General features: G+C 52.1%; 2 protein-coding genes across 2 annotated transcripts in view; both read left to right on the forward strand.

Annotated features, from left to right (window-relative positions):
* LOC134662524 (small ribosomal subunit protein eS10) overlaps positions 1-18132 on the forward strand; it is a 54350-nt gene that overhangs the window by 25833 nt on the left and 10385 nt on the right. The gene's annotated exons all lie outside the window — the stretch shown is intronic.
* On the forward strand, positions 230-18080 carry LOC134662659 (spondin-1-like). The gene is made up of 17 exons (XM_063518932.1): positions 230-449; positions 732-862; positions 1061-1162; positions 1337-1531; positions 2096-2302; positions 2776-3042; positions 4029-4194; positions 5123-5336; positions 6315-6527; positions 7079-7139; positions 8168-8353; positions 9659-9809; positions 10444-10636; positions 10732-10778; positions 15458-15562; positions 16172-16266; positions 17958-18080. The coding sequence occupies exons 1-17, from the start codon at positions 242-244 to the stop codon at positions 18078-18080; spliced, it is 2664 nt and encodes an 887-aa protein (XP_063375002.1). The 5' UTR covers positions 230-241.

An 18132-nucleotide genomic window follows, 5' to 3' on the forward strand; every position in this document is an offset into this window, starting at 1 on the left:
CAGTTGCCAACTTTTTCGATATTTTTTTTGGACTTGCTCACAATTTTATAAACATTGTATGAAATTCGTAATCGCTCTTTCAAATTTGCCGCCTTTACAATTAATATAATTACTAATTCGACTGCCTGACTATATTTGTTACCGTAAAAAACGAGACTTTCATAGATCTTGCCGCTGAAAAACGTCCCAGTAGGTAAGTAGGTATATGTTAGTCGTGTTAGCGATAATGATCGGGGTGAAGATGAGCCGAAGGGCGCAGTTGGTGTTGTGCGGGTTGTTGCTGGGCTGGTGGGCGCGCGCCGCGTCGGGCACAATGCCGCACGAGGCCGGCACGGTGGCCCCGGAGCCGTGTCCGCGCGCGCCGCCCGACGCGCAGCCGCAGGACGCGCGCTACGCGCTGCGCGTCGCTGGAGAACCGGATTTGTTCCTGCCTGGAGAACTATACACTGGTAACTAGCCCCTGTCTTATTCTTGCCAGAGAACCGGGTTTATTTCGTTCTTTACCCTTAGAATAAATCTCAATAGCATAGCATGCAACTCTCACTTGTTGCAACTTTTGTATTATGTCAAACGGTGTTTTTGGCGCTAAATATGAACTCCACCACCACTCCACTCCACTACTTAACGTTAGAATTTAATTATTTTGGTTTTAAAGGCAAACGTTCATATTATATTTGAGTAGGGAATACGAGTAGGTACGTAATCTTCATGTTTCTGGTAACGGCTTTCAGTATCTCTGCTAGGCGTCGACAGCGGCACGGGACTGTCGCCGTTCATTGGCTTCACGATGTGGGTGGAGCTCGATGAAGACAAGGGCCCCGACGCCACGCAGTCGCCGCCGCAGGCCGCCACCAACCACTCCGTCAGTGTTTGTTTACATGCTTACTTAATATTCCTAACCTAACTGTTTGTTAAATCCAAATCAATCAACCTAATTGATTTAAAAATTCTGATTTTCCTATTTGTATCTTTCTAAACTAAAGTATTAATATAAAACATAACATATCATTTCTTCCTCCCAGCTAACAGTTCTGACACTCAATAAATATTTTTCTTACAGTCGCTAGGATCCTTCCAGGCGTACGATGCCCAGACAAAACAACATGAATTATGTTTCCCCGCGGTGGACAATGCTACTGCGCACCCGAAGACAGAGATACAAGTAAGAAACCATAATTTTCTAGGTATAGAAATTTGACTGCATTTGAGGTAAGTACAACTAGATATGCTGTTTATTCGATTTATACCGTTCATGGTAAACACTTTTACATTCATACACTCTCGCAGGTTATAGGAAGTTCTTGTATATTTTTCCACACCTCATCGTTTACGCCAGGTAATCTGGAGTGCGCCGTTGCGCGCCGTAGACCTGTGCCTGCGGCTGTGTGCGCGCGTCGAGCCGGCGAACGACAAAGGCGGGTGGTCGATTCTCACACGCAAGCTATGTGCGGCCTACGCAGCGCCCGCCAGCTTCACGCGGCAGCCGCCGATACTAGAACCGTGCTGTGCGTGCGATGAGGCCAAATACGAGGTAGGTAGAAATCTTAATGTTAAGTCCCGTAGACTTTTATTTACATGGGTAGGTACTGTCACCACACGGGATTGTTATGCTATTTAGGGTTCTTGCTAAATTGGAAATTCTATAGCGTAAGTATTAAACAACCAATTTAACTAGGACCCTAAATGGTGCAACAATCGCAAAGCGTGATGGTACTATAGAAATCAAAACTTAACGATCAAAACTCATATCACCACCACCATTATGGCATGCTGCCTTAACTTTAAATCACGTTAGACAGTTTCATAAAACGACTTCTTGGATCAGCACGGCCCACGTTTGATAGTCTGAATGTGTTGTTTGAAGTCTACACCTTTTTGGGTTTTACAAACTAAATACCTACCTACTAAATAAATATGTACATTGTCCTGTGTACCTACTTCAATTGTCTAATATCGGAGACATTCGCTACTTCGCCACTTATTTGTATTTGCAATGCAAAGGAACCCATGTTCTTTCCTCTCGCTTATTTTATAATTTACTTACTTAACAGAATGTATTGTGAAAGGTCAACTGGTCGTTTGATGATACCTACAGGTAACCTTTGAAGGACTATGGTCCCGCAACACGCATCCGCGGGAGTTTCCACCGGAGGGCGCGCGTGCGCACTTCAGCGACGTCATCGGCGCCTCTCACACCGCTCAGTACCGCGTGTGGCAGGAGGGACGCGTAGCCAGCCCTGGGTTCAGGCGATTGGCCGAAGACGGTGCCACTACTTCTTTGGAGAAAGAGCTGAAGGCTGAGGTAAGAGATACATATCTTCGCCTCTCACACGGTGCCTGTCAGAAAGGACGTGTAGCCAGCGCTGGGCTCAGGCGACTGGCCAAAGACGGTGCTAGTACGGCTTTGGAAAAAGACCTGAAGGCTGAGGTAAGAGGTACCTTATATCATCGTAGCCTTTCATACCGTGCGTAGCAGGAAGGACGTGTAGCCAGTGCTGGGCTTAGACGACTGGCTGATGACGGTGCCGCTACGGCTTTGGAAAAAGAGCTGTAGGGTGATGTAAAAGATTCATTTCATCGTAGTCTCTCTCACCGTGTGTGGCAAGAGGGACGTGTAGCTTGCGCTGGGATCAAGCGACTGGCTGAAGACGGTTACAGAGTTGAAGGCTGAGGTAAGGTAAATGTCGGATGAGTATGAACCTGTTCCATAATTATGTTTTACTTGGCGGGACAATAACTCCTAGGCGATGATGTTCATTTTGTGATTGTTCGCAGAGCGACCACATCCGCACAATAATCAAAGCCCGCGGCATATCGTGGCAGCAGGTGGCCGGCACGGGATCGCCCAGCACCTTCGCCGTGTTCCGAGTGGATGCCAAACACCACCTAGTGTCTCTGGCCGCTAAACTAGCGCCGTCCCCAGATTGGATAGTTGGCGTGTCTGCTCTGGAACTCTGTAATGCGAACTGTACCTGGAGCACATCTGCTACGTTGCCACTTTATCCGTATGACGCGGGAACTGACAGTGGTATTGCGTATACGGTGAGATTCTACTAAACGTTATTGTGAGTGGACCGATGATATTAATGAGAGTCAGTGAACAATGTATTCCGAATGTGATAAATTGGTATCAATTGCCGTGATCGCTTGTTGGTTGATTGAAGAAGACGAAACATGAATGGAATGAAAGTGCAATATTTTTTCTACTCGTCGATTTTAAGGTTAAATTAATACTAAGTAGACACAAACTATAATCGCATACTTTTCAGTATGGGTACACCAACTACATACTATAACTATAATGCCTTCATTATAAAACGATTTAGTGAACTATAATGAATTTGAATAATTTGACCAATCACGTACGTCTCGCCGCGGTCAAGAGGACAAAAGCAAAGGATAGAGTATGTGCGGAAAAAGAAGAGTCGTGGAATGTATGGGGCCCAATACATTCCACGACTCTTTTCTTTCCGAACAGACTCTAGAATAAAATACATCAACATCAGTAAGATTATTTTAATGAAAAAGAAGCTCGATGTTGTCTTTTGTTCTATCCTTTTGGTACTGAGTATAGAGATAGATTTGTTTAGTTATTTAGGTTGTCTACTAGGTACTATATGTATAGTTTGTAGCTTTCTAATAGACCCCGAAGGCTAATCCTATTGTCTATTGTTAAGAAAAACCGCTCGTGCCACGTGCCACAACCACCTGCATAAAAAATCGGTACTTCGGTTACTGAGTGCCGGCAAGTCGAACGCTACAGAACCAGTCTAAAATGTGTCATCGAGATGCGTAACAAAGGCACGTTATCGGAGAGCGCACCTACACTGGTTTTTTGAGCGTTGGACTAGCCCGCGCTCAGGTGCCAAATAGAATAATGAAGACCCTTTTTTGGAGGTAAGTAGCACGTGCGGTTTTACTGAACAATAGACAATAGGATAAGCCTTCGGGGTCTACTAGAAAGCTACAAACTATACCTATAGTGGAGTAGGTATGTAAGTATTTCAGTAAACATGTGTTTGTGTCAGTCCCGGCGGCAGCCGTCGGTGCCGGCGGCGCCGGTGCGCGCGCTCCGGCCGGACTGGCCGCGCGACGCGCGCTCGCCCTTCTTCAGCGCTACGGGCGAGATGCGGCCCTACGCGCGCCTGCGGCTCAACCGCCTCCGTCTCTATGAGAAGAGCTGCGATGGCACTGGTTAGTGACGTTGGTGTTGCGAGTAAATTATGTCGTTGGCTTGCTGAACCACGCGTGGTCGCGCATTTAGGGATTAGAGATGCGGCTATAGTTTTATACTACGTGAGTATGTTTGTATGTATTCTTTTTTCACGTAGCGTCGTACTGAACCAATTTAGATAAACGAGGTGTCAACTAAGTAGGTACTGTTTTTTTCTCTCAAATAAGATCAATTATTGCACCAGTTTTCAGCTAGCTAGACCATGATGTCACCCTTTCAGAATTTTCTTCAGGCCTTCGTCCCCATCGCTGCGCTATGCAAGCAACAGCATATCAACCGAAGACCAAGGTCTTACCCGAGGGCCACGGAACTCACGCTTCAAGAGTTGACGCTACTGACGCTAGTGACTAGCGCTGACGTACATTGTTTTTGTATTTGTTTTATCCATGTATAGTATGTATGTATGTTACTTTATTGCACATAAACAGGTTTACATAAAACGGACAAAAGCAAAACAAAAATAAAAATGTTACGTACAAAGGCGAACTTATCCCTAAAAGGGAACCCTGAAGGGTTATAGGCGGTCGGTGTCAGCCATTCCGTGGCCGCGTTAGTCATCTTGAATTTCTACGATTTACTGGTGTATCAGCAGGGGGGTGTTACTCCGCAGTTTAGGTACATTTGGCCGGCGCGCCCATCAGACAGGCGTATAGCAGTGAGCTGCCGCTCGGCGTGTACGATAGTCGTGTCACGTGGCGCTCGCGCAAAATTGAAAATACACAATGGCTTCGAAACTTACTCCGCGAGAATCAGACATGCTATTTTCGGATAAAACATGTATGTTTACATAATCAACGTTTGTAATTCCTACATATTTATCTTAAAAACAATAAATCAGTGGGTATAGGTATAAAAACGGTAGTACTATTAGTTATTCTGTGGTATCAGGCGGGCCGAGTCCGGAGCACAAATCGGAGCTGGGCGCGGCGGGCGCGTGCACGACGCACACTTGGGGCGCGTGGTCGGCGTGCAGCGCGACGTGCGGGGCGGGCCGCGCGGCGCGCCAGCGCCACTACGTGTGGCCGGCGCGCGCCAGCAACGAGGCGTGCCGCGCGCAGCTCACCGACCACCGCAAGTGCCGCGGCCCGAGGATGCACTGCAGGTACCTTACAAATAGGTATCTTACCCTGTTCACGCGAATATAGTATTTTTTCTACTCCCGTACCTTTATTTGTCATTTAAAAGGTCGTACACACACCTTTAATCCCCTATGTTATAGTTGTCAAGACAAGTCTTTAGTCGCTATTCCCCAAAAAAGTATTTGTGCATACACGCAGTATCTTTTTGGTACTTTTACGATACTTCGTGTAATCACCACTTAAAAAATATTGTATGAAATACATTGTTGCCAACCTAATTTTAATTGTCATCTCTGACAGATGAGTACTAACTAGTAGAAACAATAAAATTGCTTCAGAAGTCAGAAACGCGCATGTGACGCCCGTAATATAGCAAGATCCATAGACTACGAACACCGCTTAGCGTTGCTTGTTAGTCTCCATAGGCTACTGTGGCCAAAATCGAGAAAAAAAACTATCCAAAATTGTAATTTAACTAAGAGCAAGTACCAGGGCCTCATGAGTTACAAGAAGGTGTCGCTGACCAACCGGCCGTGGGGCGCGGGGCGCGGTGGCCGGGTTTGGTTTGTTTACCTACATATATGTCCTATATGATTCCACTTGTTTAAAGTATTATTTTTGTTGAATGAAAAATATTTGTTAAATTTACAATTTTTTTTTCAAAGTAAGTGCTTGGTCGTAGAAAAAGTATTGTATGCAACGTTGTTTAACCGGGTCAAAAAATACTCGTGGCGTCTTTATTAACAATTTTCGGCTTCGCCTCAAATTGTTACTCACGCCACTCGCCTTTTTTGACCCCTCTTAAACAACGGTTGCATAAAATACTATTATGATTATGATTTTATGCTTTTATAGAACTTTTCATAGTGGCAAGTGTATTTGTGTGATGGGTGCGAATATTTGTTATGCCCCTATCCTTACAGAACCCTTAAACTTTTTTTATTTCGAGGTGTGTACGAATGTTTAAAACATGCTGTTAAATGGCAAACATAAATTTACAGAGCGACAAGCGAATACGAGCCGGACCCGGCGGAGTCGTCCGGGCCGTGCGCCGTGACTCCGTGGTCGGAGTGGTCCCCGTGCGAGGGCTGCGGCGTGCGCGCGCGCACGCGCCACTACGTCGTGCCGCGCGCGCACAAGCGCTGCCACATTGGGTACAAGGCGCGCACCGTGCTCAGCCAGGCGCTGCCCTGTGACGCTGGCCCTTGTCACAGGTTTGCACTTTTGAAAAAACCGGCCAAGTGCGAGTCGGACTCGCGCACGGAGGGTTCCGCACCATCAACAAAGAATAGAGCAAAACAAGCAAAAAAACGGTCACCCATCCAAGTACTGACCCCGCCCGACGTTGCTTAACTTCGGTCAAAAATCACGTTTGTTGTATGGGAGCCCCACTAAAATCTTTATTTTATTCTGTTTTTAGTATTTGTTGTTATAGCGGCAACAGAAATACATCATCTGTGAAAATTTCAACTGTCTAGCTAGCACGGTTCGTGAGATACAGCCTGGTGACAGACGGACGGACGGACGGACGGACAGCGGAGTCTTAGTAATAGGGTCCCGTTTTTACCCTTTGGGTACGGAACCCTAAAAACGGAATGAAAGTGATGGAGCAGTATTCAATTCAATATTCAATAAACATTTATTTCAAATAACAAAGATTCACATAAAATGGTTCGTATATAATAAAATTCATTTTTATTCTTTCATCTAAGGTTTTTTTACACTGTTACAGTAGGTACCTACTAACAAGTTTCTTTTTTTACAGACCTCCTACAAAAGACGGTTCGAATTCATCAACAATTTCGAATTTCGACTGGTTCTTTATGGTGTGTAAGAATTTGTTTTATTTTAACGATTTGTTAAATTTAATTTGTCTTTCTTTTAATTTCATTATCCCCATGGTACGTCCTATATATATATACAGTGTGTAAATCCAATACGGGCGAATATTTAAACGGTGGTTAGCATAGGACCTAAAAAGTATATTGAGATAGATTTTACTTAGAAATGCATTGAAAATTATAACCATACAAAATAATTCGGCCCTCAATGTAATACACCACACACGTTACGGGATACGAGCTTTTTAAAGTAACTGTCAACGCTTGTTGGCAGTTACTATGAAAAGCTCGTATCTCGTAATGTCATTATCATCTTGTTTCTTAATGTTTACAGTACATTGCTGCTCGGTACATGTGGAAAAAATTAACCACGGGGTCATAATTAAGTGTAACTTAAAAAACATCTTAATTAATGATAAGACGGGTAAATTCTATATCTGGTTTAATTTATTGCCCGTATTTGACTTACACACTGTATATATATATACCTATCTACCTATAAAAATAATTTAATTTGATGTTAGCTTAAAATAAGACCTAGCCCAGTCCGTGATAACTGTGATAAGGGAGCAGGAAAAATACAAACTACATGCTACCCTTTGATTCCAACTGTCCGTACTTTCCGCCTCTCGCTTACGAGTTCGCGTACGCTTAAGAGTAGGTTTATAATAAGACTTGTAATATTTTTTTGAATTGTGAGATCTCAATAGCGCAAAGCGGTCCTTGTTCTACTAGTGAAGATTATCGATCTCTGAGTACATATACCTAAATAAAAGTTGCGTGTTGTGCAGGGGGCCGATTTTTGAATTTCGATCGCTCGATTTCGTCACTCGAAAATCGATGGAAAACGGCGAATGCTGATTTTTGAAATAAGAGTGATAGAAATTGGGAATCTATTGGTATTGACCACTCGTTTTCAATTCTATTAGTAGAATTTACAATCATAGTAGTGGAGATATTACTGAACGAAATACACGAAATCGAGCGGTCGAATTTCAAAAATCGGTCCCCAGGACGTCGGTACCGAGGCGTGCGCGGTGACGGCGTGGGGCGACTGGTCGCCGTGCTCGGCGCGCTGCGGGCGCGGGCGGCGGCTGCGCGCGCGGCTGTACCTGGCGCGCGACACGCGCGTGCAGCGCGAGGTCACGCGGCGGCTGCTCGCCACCTGGAGCCAGCGCTTCGCCGAGTTGCAGCATCTGGTTGGTGACAGTTAGTAGTGTTGTGCAGGACGTCGGTACTGAGGCGTGCGCGGTGACGGCGTGGGGCGACTGGTCGCCGTGCTCGGCGCGCTGCGGGCGCGGGCGGCGGCTGCGCGCGCGGCTGTACCTGGCGCGCGACACCCGCGTGCAGCGCGAGGTCACGCGGCGGCTGCTCGCCACCTGGAGCCAGCGCTTCGCCGAGTTGCAGCATCTGGTTGGTGACAGTTAGTAGTGTTGTGCAGGACGTCGGTACTGAGGCGTGCGCGGTGACGGCGTGGGGCGACTGGTCGCCGTGCTCGGCGCGCTGCGGGTGCGGGCGGCGGCTGCGCGCGCGGCTGTACCTGGCGCGCGACACCCGCGTGCAGCGCGAGGTCACGCGGCGGCTGCTCGCCACCTGGAGCCAGCGCTTCGCCGAGTTGCAGCATCTGGTTGGTGACAGTTAGTAGTGTTGTGCAGGACGTCGGTACTGAGGCGTGCGCGGTGACGGCGTGGGGCGACTGGTCGCCGTGCTCGGCGCGCTGCGGGCGCGGGCGGCGGCTGCGCGCGCGGCTGTACCTGGCGCGCGACACGCGCGTGCAGCGCGAGGTCACGCGGCGGCTGCTCGCCACCTGGAGCCAGCGCTTCGCCGAGTTGCAGCATCTGGTTGGTGACAGTTAGTAGAGTGCTGTGCTGGACATCGGTATCGAGGCGTGCGCGGTGACGGCGTGGGGCGACTGGTCGCCGTGCTCGGCGCGCTGCGGGCGACCGTGATTGGTCCGTTCAAAGACACGGACGTCACACAAAGACACTTTGACTCGAAAATGGAGTAAAACTACCGTATATTAGTGGCAGAGGGTGTAGCGCTACTATGCCAAGTCTGGAGGATGTCTTGTCTGTGCTTGCGTCTGGTTGCCCGAAGGTTACCCTACGCACGCTCGACGTAGGCGCCGGTAGACATTCATTTGTTTTGACCAATGTAAAGAATTTGCATTGATGAGTGCGATTTTACGAGAGCCTGTAGTTCAGCATAGCTTCCAAACCGAACAAAGGTTGTAGCTAGGTTTGAACTTATATATGTACAATAAATATATCGCGTGATATTTAACCTATTGTTCTTTGGCGAAGGAAAACATCGCAAGGAATACGGACTTCGTCTCAATAAGGTCTAATTTTCCCTCTTAGTTAGAAAGTCAGATAGTTGATTCTTTCATCAATCACATCGTAAAAAGCAGGACCTGCAATAATTCTTGAGATTGTAAATTGGGGCGTCGAAAATGTTAATATGTGTAACCTCATGAACCTACTTGCATTTTTTCTGGTTAACAGGATATTCCAATGGAGAACACTACCCTAGATGACCCCGAGCTGGAGAAGGAGGTTCAGGAGCAGATGGACCGCTGTCAGTTTACTATGTCGCAGCAGGAGGCGCTGTGCGATGGCGAGGATACGGGCTGTCTCGACTCTATTACGAAAGGTTATTAAACTTTAATTATCAATTATTATTATTTTATTGCAATAACAGTGGATAAACGAACTTCTAAATCAGGTAAGTGTATGCATCTGCAGATAAAAAAAAATATATATATTTATTTCAAGAAATTAGCATTCCAAGAGAAGAAGAGAAAGCAGTGCAGTGATCGCCACACCCGGCTCACCCCGGCGTAAGATTCCCGAATAACGATATGTTGCGGCTATTATTTTGACTGTAACTACTATTAAAGCTACTATACATACATTATAAATAAGAATTTTTATTATATGACTAACTATCCAACTACAAAGACTCGTAAATCCAAAGAAACAAAACTTGCTCTCGTTTATTTTATTTATGTTTGTTTCACTTATCTGGTTTTTAAGGAGCTCTTATGGTTTAGGTTTAAGGGGGAAGACGCTTCGCTTTTCGTAAGTAGGTAACCACTAGAGTCACCAGGCAGCCTAGCAAAAGTGACGATCGCTTGCGCTTCGCTATCGAATCACTTCGAATCACAGTGTCTCTCTATCATTCTTCCATACTAGTGCGACAGTGACGTTGCGTTTCGTTCGCTACGTAGCGTTAGCGATTGGCATGTTGTCTACGGGGCCAGATTAGGCATAAGCGGCTTTTCAAAAACTGATTGTCGATGTAGAAACGTGCTCGTTGCCGTCGTCGGTGGGGCACTGCCGCAGCTACCAGGAGCGCTGGTTCTTCGACGCGGCCGGCGGGCGCTGCGAGCCGTTCGGCTACTCCGGCTGTGGCGGCAACGGCAACAACTTCCCCACGCACGCCGAATGCCTCAAGCGCTGCGGGCACGCTAACAATGGTGAGTTGTGTAGAAACGTGCTCGATGCCGTCGTCGGTGGGGCACTGCCGCAGCTACCAGGAGCGCTGGTTCTTCGACGCGGCCGGCGGGCGCTGCGAGCCGTTCGGCTACTCCGGCTGTGGCGGCAACGGCAACAACTTCCCCACGCACGCCGAATGCCTCAAGCGCTGCGGGCACGCTAACAATGGTGAGTTGTGTAGAAACGTGCTCGATGCCGTCGTGGGTGGGGCACTGCCGCAGCTACCAGGAGCGCTGGTTCTTCGACGCGGCCGGCGGGCGCTGCGAGCCGTTCGGCTACTCCGGCTGTGGCGGCAACGGCAACAACTTCCCCACGCACGCCGAATGCCTCAAGCGCTGCGGGCACGCTAACAATGGTGAGTTGTGTAGAAACGTGCTCGATGCCGTCGTGGGTGGGGCACTGCCGCAGCTACCAGGAGCGCTGGTTCTTCGACGCGGCCGGCGGGCGCTGCGAGCCGTTCGGCTACTCCGGCTGTGGCGGCAACGGCAACAACTTCCCCACGCTCGCCGAATGCCTCAAGCGCTGCGGGCACGCTAACAATTGTGAGTTGTGTAGAAACATGCTCGATGCCGTCGTCGGTGGGGCACTGCCGCAGCTACCAGGAGCGCTGGTTCTTCGACGCGGCCGGCGGGCGCTGCGAGCCGTTCGGCTACTCCGGCTGTGGCGGCAACGGCAACAACTTCCCCACGCACGCCGAATGCCTCAAGCGCTGCGGGCACGCTAACAATGGTGAGTTGTGTAGAAACGTGCTCGATGCCGTCGTCGGTGGGGCACTGCCGCAGCTACCAGGAGCGCTGGTTCTTCGACGCGGCCGGCGGGCGCTGCGAGCCGTTCGGCTACTCCGGCTGTGGCGGCAACGGCAACAACTTCCCCACGCACGCCGAATGCCTCAAGCGCTGCGGGCACGCTAACAATGGTGAGTTGTGTAGAAACGTGCTCGATGCCGTCGTCGGTGGGGCACTGCCGCAGCTACCAGGAGCGCTGGTTCTTCGACGCGGCCGGCGGGCGCTGCGAGCCGTTCGGCTACTCCGGCTGTGGCGGCAACGGCAACAACTTCCCCACGCACGCCGAATGCCTCAAGCGCTGCGGGCACGCTAACAATGGTGAGTTGTGTAGAAACGTGCTCGATGCCGTCGTGGGTGGGGCACTGCCGCAGCTACCAGGAGCGCTGGTTCTTCGACGCGGCCGGCGGGCGCTGCGAGCCGTTCGGCTACTCCGGCTGTGGCGGCAACGGCAACAACTTCCCCACGCACGCCGAATGCCTCAAGCGCTGCGGGCACGCTAACAATGGTGAGTTGTGTAGAAACGTGCTCGATGCCGTCGTGGGTGGGGCACTGCCGCAGCTACCAGGAGCGCTGGTTCTTCGACGCGGCCGGCGGGCGCTGCGAGCCGTTCGGCTACTCCGGCTGTGGCGGCAACGGCAACAACTTCCCCACGCACGCCGAATGCCTCAAGCGCTGCGGGCACGCTAACAATGGTGAGTTGTGTAGAAACGTGCTCGATGCCGTCGTGGGTGGGGCACTGCCGCAGCTACCAGGAGCGCTGGTTCTTCGACGCGGCCGGCGGGCGCTGCGAGCCGTTCGGCTACTCCGGCTGTGGCGGCAACGGCAACAACTTCCCCACGCTCGCCGAATGCCTCAAGCGCTGCGGGCACGCTAACAATTGTGAGTTGTGTAGAAACATGCTCGATGCCGTCGTCGGTGGGGCACTGCCGCAGCTACCAGGAGCGCTGGTTCTTCGACGCGGCCGGCGGGCGCTGCGAGCCGTTCGGCTACTCCGGCTGTGGCGGCAACGGCAACAACTTCCCCACGCACGCCGAATGCCTCAAGCGCTGCGGGCACGCTAACAATGGTGAGTTGTGTAGAAACGTGCTCGATGCCGTCGTCGGTGGGGCACTGCCGCAGCTACCAGGAGCGCTGGTTCTTCGACGCGGCCGGCGGGCGCTGCGAGCCGTTCGGCTACTCCGGCTGTGGCGGCAACGGCAACAACTTCCCCACGCACGCCGAATGCCTCAAGCGCTGCGGGCACGCTAACAATGGTGAGTTGTGTAGAAACGTGCTCGATGCCGTCGTCGGTGGGGCACTGCCGCAGCTACCAGGAGCGCTGGTTCTTCGACGCGGCCGGCGGGCGCTGCGAGCCGTTCGGCTACTCCGGCTGTGGCGGCAACGGCAACAACTTCCCCACGCACGCCGAATGCCTCAAGCGCTGCGGGCACGCTAACAATGGTGAGTTGTGTAGAAACGTGCTCGATGCCGTCGTGGGTGGGGCACTGCCGCAGCTACCAGGAGCGCTGGTTCTTCGACGCGGCCGGCGGGCGCTGCGAGCCGTTCGGCTACTCCGGCTGTGGCGGCAACGGCAACAACTTCCCCACGCACGCCGAATGCCTCAAGCGCTGCGGGCACGCTAACAATGGTGAGTTGTGTAGAAACGTGCTCGATGCCGTCGTGGGTGGGGCACTGCCGCAGCTACCAGGAGCGCTGGTTCTTCGACGCGGCCGGCGGGCGCTGCGAGCCGTTCGGCTACTCCGGCTGTGGCGGCAACGGCAACAACTTCCCCACGCACGCCGAATGCCTCAAGCGCTGCGGGCACGCTAACAATGGTGAGTTGTGTAGAAACGTGCTCGATGCCGTCGTGGGTGGGGCACTGCCGCAGCTACCAGGAGCGCTGGTTCTTCGACGCGGCCGGCGGGCGCTGCGAGCCGTTCGGCTACTCCGGCTGTGGCGGCAACGGCAACAACTTCCCCACGCTCGCCGAATGCCTCAAGCGCTGCGGGCACGCTAACAATTGTGAGTTGTGTAGAAACATGCTCGATGCCGTCGTCGGTGGGGCACTGCCGCAGCTACCAGGAGCGCTGGTTCTTCGACGCGGCCGGCGGGCGCTGCGAGCCGTTCGGCTACTCCGGCTGTGGCGGCAACGGCAACAACTTCCCCACGCACGCCGAATGCCTCAAGCGCTGCGGGCACGCTAACAATGGTGAGTTGTGTAGAAACGTGCTCGATGCCGTCGTCGGTGGGGCACTGCCGCAGCTACCAGGAGCGCTGGTTCTTCGACGCGGCCGGCGGGCGCTGCGAGCCGTTCGGCTACTCCGGCTGTGGCGGCAACGGCAACAACTTCCCCACGCACGCCGAATGCCTCAAGCGCTGCGGGCACGCTAACAATGGTGAGTTGTGTAGAAACGTGCTCGATGCCGTCGTCGGTGGGGCACTGCCGCAGCTACCAGGAGCGCTGGTTCTTCGACGCGGCCGGCGGGCGCTGCGAGCCGTTCGGCTACTCCGGCTGTGGCGGCAACGGCAACAACTTCCCCACGCACGCCGAATGCCTCAAGCGCTGCGGGCACGCTAACAATGGTGAGTTGTGTAGAAACGTGCTCGATGCCGTCGTCGGTGGGGCACTGCCGCAGCTACCAGGAGCGCTGGTTCTTCGACGCGGCCGGCGGGCGCTGCGAGCCGTTCGGCTACTCCGGCTGTGGCGGCAACGGCAACAACTTCCCCACGCACGCCGAATGCCTCAAGCGCTGCGGGCACGCTAACAATGGTGAGTTGTGTAGAAACGTGCTCGATGCCGTCGTCGGTGGGGCACTGCCGCAGCTACCAGGAGCGCTGGTTCTTCGACGCGGCCGGCGGGCGCTGCGAGCCGTTCGGCTACTCCGGCTGTGGCGGCAACGGCAACAACTTCCCCACGCACGCCGAATGCCTCAAGCGCTGCGGGCACGCTAACAATGGTGAGTTGTGTAGAAACGTGCTCGATGCCGTCGTCGGTGGGGCACTGCCGCAGCTACCAGGAGCGCTGGTTCTTCGACGCGGCCGGCGGGCGCTGCGAGCCGTTCGGCTACTCCGGCTGTGGCGGCAACGGCAACAACTTCCCCACGCACGCCGAATGCCTCAAGCGCTGCGGGCACGCTAACAATGGTGAGTTGTGTAGAAACGTGCTCGATGCCGTCGTCGGTGGGGCACTGCCGCAGCTACCAGGAGCGCTGGTTCTTCGACGCGGCCGGCGGGCGCTGCGAGCCGTTCGGCTACTCCGGCTGTGGCGGCAACGGCAACAACTTCCCCACGCACGCCGAATGCCTCAAGCGCTGCGGGCACGCTAACAATGGTGAGTTGTGTAGAAACGTGCTCGATGCCGTCGTCGGTGGGGCACTGCCGCAGCTACCAGGAGCGCTGGTTCTTCGACGCGGCCGGCGGGCGCTGCGAGCCGTTCGGCTACTCCGGCTGTGGCGGCAACGGCAACAACTTCCCCACGCACGCCGAATGCCTCAAGCGCTGCGGGCACGCTAACAATGGTGAGTTGTGTAGAAACGTGCTCGATGCCGTCGTCGGTGGGGCACTGCCGCAGCTACCAGGAGCGCTGGTTCTTCGACGCGGCCGGCGGGCGCTGCGAGCCGTTCGGCTACTCCGGCTGTGGCGGCAACGGCAACAACTTCCCCACGCACGCCGAATGCCTCAAGCGCTGCGGGCACGCTAACAATGGTGAGTTGTTTTTGTTACCGAACATATTCGAGTTAGTGCAATTAGGAGCAACGATAGTTGGTTGAATTTACGGCATACCATGACATCATAATTGAAGACTATACGTGTATTAAAATCACTACACCTTATAAAACAATGTCCTCCGCCGCGTCTGTTACTATTAAACTACTGAACGAAATTTCACGCGGTTTTCACCTATCAATAGAGTGATTCTTGACGAAGGTTTGGGTGTATAATTTTATTAATATTTAAAGGTTTTGTGTAACCCTTGCGAACCCGGGGCGGGTCACTAGTGCATTATACTACAAAAATACTTAGAAAACTTCAAATTGGTCAGTTACAGCTACAGCGGCCACAACTACTGAAACGAGTGCGAAGAGACTGAAGTCGACTCTGTCGAGTGCGGACAACGAGGTGATTCAAAACGATGCACCTGTTCAAGGTAGTTTCGTTAGGTATTTAGAATAATAGTAGTTTATGTGACTGCTAGGTACCTACTTACATAATGAAATGCATTAAAATAGGAGTATGGGTTTATTAACGGATTATTATGCATTTGCACTCCGGATATAATTACATAAGTCCGGGTCCAAATGCATTAAGAAGTCTGTTGTTATATTTTTATTTTAGTTTATAAGTCTGTCACATCCAAATCGTTATGTATTCAGAATAATAGTAGTTTATGTGACTGCTAAGTACATAATGACATGCATTAAAATACGAGTAGGTATGGGTTTATTGACGGATTAAAGAAACGTTATTCATTTGCAGTTCGGATATAATTACATAAGTCCGGGTCCAAATGCATTAAGAAGCCTGTTGTTATATTTTTATTTTAGTTTATAAATATATTACATCTAAATGATAAAGTTGGCTGGTAGATAGATAGATAGATAGAATACTCTTTATTGGCACACCTCAGTAAAAAGATACAAAATACAAAAGAGGAGAACAATTGATTAAATGTAGAGGCAGACAACAGGCGGTCTTATCGCTAAAGAGCGATCTCTTCCAGACAACCTTTTACTGATACTATAATATTTGTCGCTAGAGGACGTGAATTGTGAAGTGGGCGCCTGGCTCGGCTGGAGCAGTTGCTTCGGGGACTGTGAGCACGCGCTCAAGCTCAACTACAGGCTAGTGCAGGTCAGTCCACACCGGGCCCATAGCTGCCAGTTGTAGGACGGGGCGAGGTGGCCCCTGGCTCGGCTGGAGCAGTTGCTTCGGGGACTGTGAGCACGCGCTCAAGCTTAACTACAGGCTAGTGCAGGTCAGTCCACACCGGGCCCATAGCTGCCAGTTGTAGGACGGGGCGAGGTGGCCCCTGGCTCGGCTGGAGCAGTTGCTTCGGGGACTGTGAGCACGCGCTCAAGCTTAACTACAGGCTAGTGCAGGTCAGTCCACACCGGGCCCATAGCTGCCAGTTGTAGGACGGGGCGAGGTGGCCCCTGGCTCGGCTGGAGCAGTTGCTTCGGGGACTGTGAGCACGCGCTCAAGCTTAACTACAGGCTAGTGCAGGTCAGTCCACACCGGGCCCATAGCTGCCAGTTGTAGGACGGGGCGAGGTGGCCCCTGGCTCGGCTGGAGCAGTTGCTTCGGGGACTGTGAGCACGCGCTCAAGCTTAACTACAGGCTAGTGCAGGTCAGTCCACACCGGGCCCATAGCTGCCAGTTGTAGGACGGGGCGAGGTGGCCCCTGGCTCGGCTGGAGCAGTTGCTTCGGGGACTGTGAGCACGCGCTCAAGCTTAACTACAGGCTAGTGCAGGTCAGTCCACACCGGGCCCATAGCTGCCAGTTGTAGGACGGGGCGAGGTGGCCCCTGGCTCGGCTGGAGCAGTTGCTTCGGGGACTGTGAGCACGCGCTCAAGCTTAACTACAGGCTAGTGCAGGTCAGTCCACACCGGGCCCATAGCTGCCAGTTGTAGGACGGGGCGAGGTGGCCCCTGGCTCGGCTGGAGCAGTTGCTTCGGGGACTGTGAGCACGCGCTCAAGCTTAACTACAGGCTAGTGCAGGTCAGTCCACACCGGGCCCATAGCTGCCAGTTGTAGGACGGGGCGAGGTGGCCCCTGGCTCGGCTGGAGCAGTTGCTTCGGGGACTGTGAGCACGCGCTCAAGCTTAACTACAGGCTAGTGCAGGTCAGTCCACACCGGGCCCATAGCTGCCAGTTGTAGGACGGGGCGAGGTGGCCCCTGGCTCGGCTGGAGCAGTTGCTTCGGGGACTGTGAGCACGCGCTCAAGCTTAACTACAGGCTAGTGCAGGTCAGTCCACACCGGGTTCATAGCTGCCAGTTGTAGGACGAGGCGAGGTGGGCGCCTGGCTCGGCTGGAGCAGTTGCTTCGGGGACTGTGAGCACGCGCTCAAGCTTAACTACAGGCTAGTGCAGGTCAGACCACACTGGGCCCATAGCTACCAGTTGTATAGGACGGGGCGAGATGGGCACCTAGCTTGGCTGGGCAGCTTAGTTCACATTGATCTAGTTTTTGAGGTATTTTGTGCATATATATTTTTGGCCAGAGGCTGCAGAATGATCCTTTAAGCAAAAGTAATGCTTGGTGCTTTGGAATTGGAATTTTAAAACTTCCGGTTACGTTGACAGCAAACCAAGCTTTTGAGGAATGTCCCAATAAGTATCTACTGTCACATACTGACAATACTTTGTTTCACTAAGGGCCACTTGTACCATCCCATTAACCCAGAGTAAAGCGGTTAAACCGTTAACCCAGTGTCAAATTGTACTGGTAACCATGGTAACTCCCGGTTTAACCGGCTAACCCCGGGTTAGTGGAATGGTGCAAGTGGGCTTAAGTGTCCCTTGCTCTATTCTATATTTCAGACGGCTGCCTCTGGTTCTGGCAAACCGTGCCCCAGCTTGGTGAAGAGCCGCCCGTGTAAGATGAACCACTGCCGTAAAACTACTTCCCTGCCTGCTACCGACTCCCCTAGGGGCGAAGCATAAATAAAAAAGCGGCCAAGTGCGAGTCGGACTCGCCCATGAAGGGTTCCGTATT

The sequence above is a fragment of the Cydia amplana genome, chromosome 3 (assembly GCF_948474715.1).
Source record: "Cydia amplana chromosome 3, ilCydAmpl1.1, whole genome shotgun sequence".
Taxonomy (NCBI): domain Eukaryota; kingdom Metazoa; phylum Arthropoda; class Insecta; order Lepidoptera; family Tortricidae; genus Cydia; species Cydia amplana.

Coding starts and splice junctions, on each gene's coding strand:
- LOC134662659 (XM_063518932.1), top strand. CDS start 242: ATGAGCCGAAGGGCGCAGTTGGTGTTGTGCGGGTTGTTGCTGGGCTGG. Junction 1,163..1,336: donor ACCCGAAGACAGAGATACAA/GTAAGAAACCAT, acceptor CGTTTACGCCAG/GTAATCTGGAGTGCGCCGTT. Junction 9,810..10,443: donor CGACTCTATTACGAAAGGTT/ATTAAACTTTAA, acceptor CTTTTCAAAAAC/TGATTGTCGATGTAGAAACG.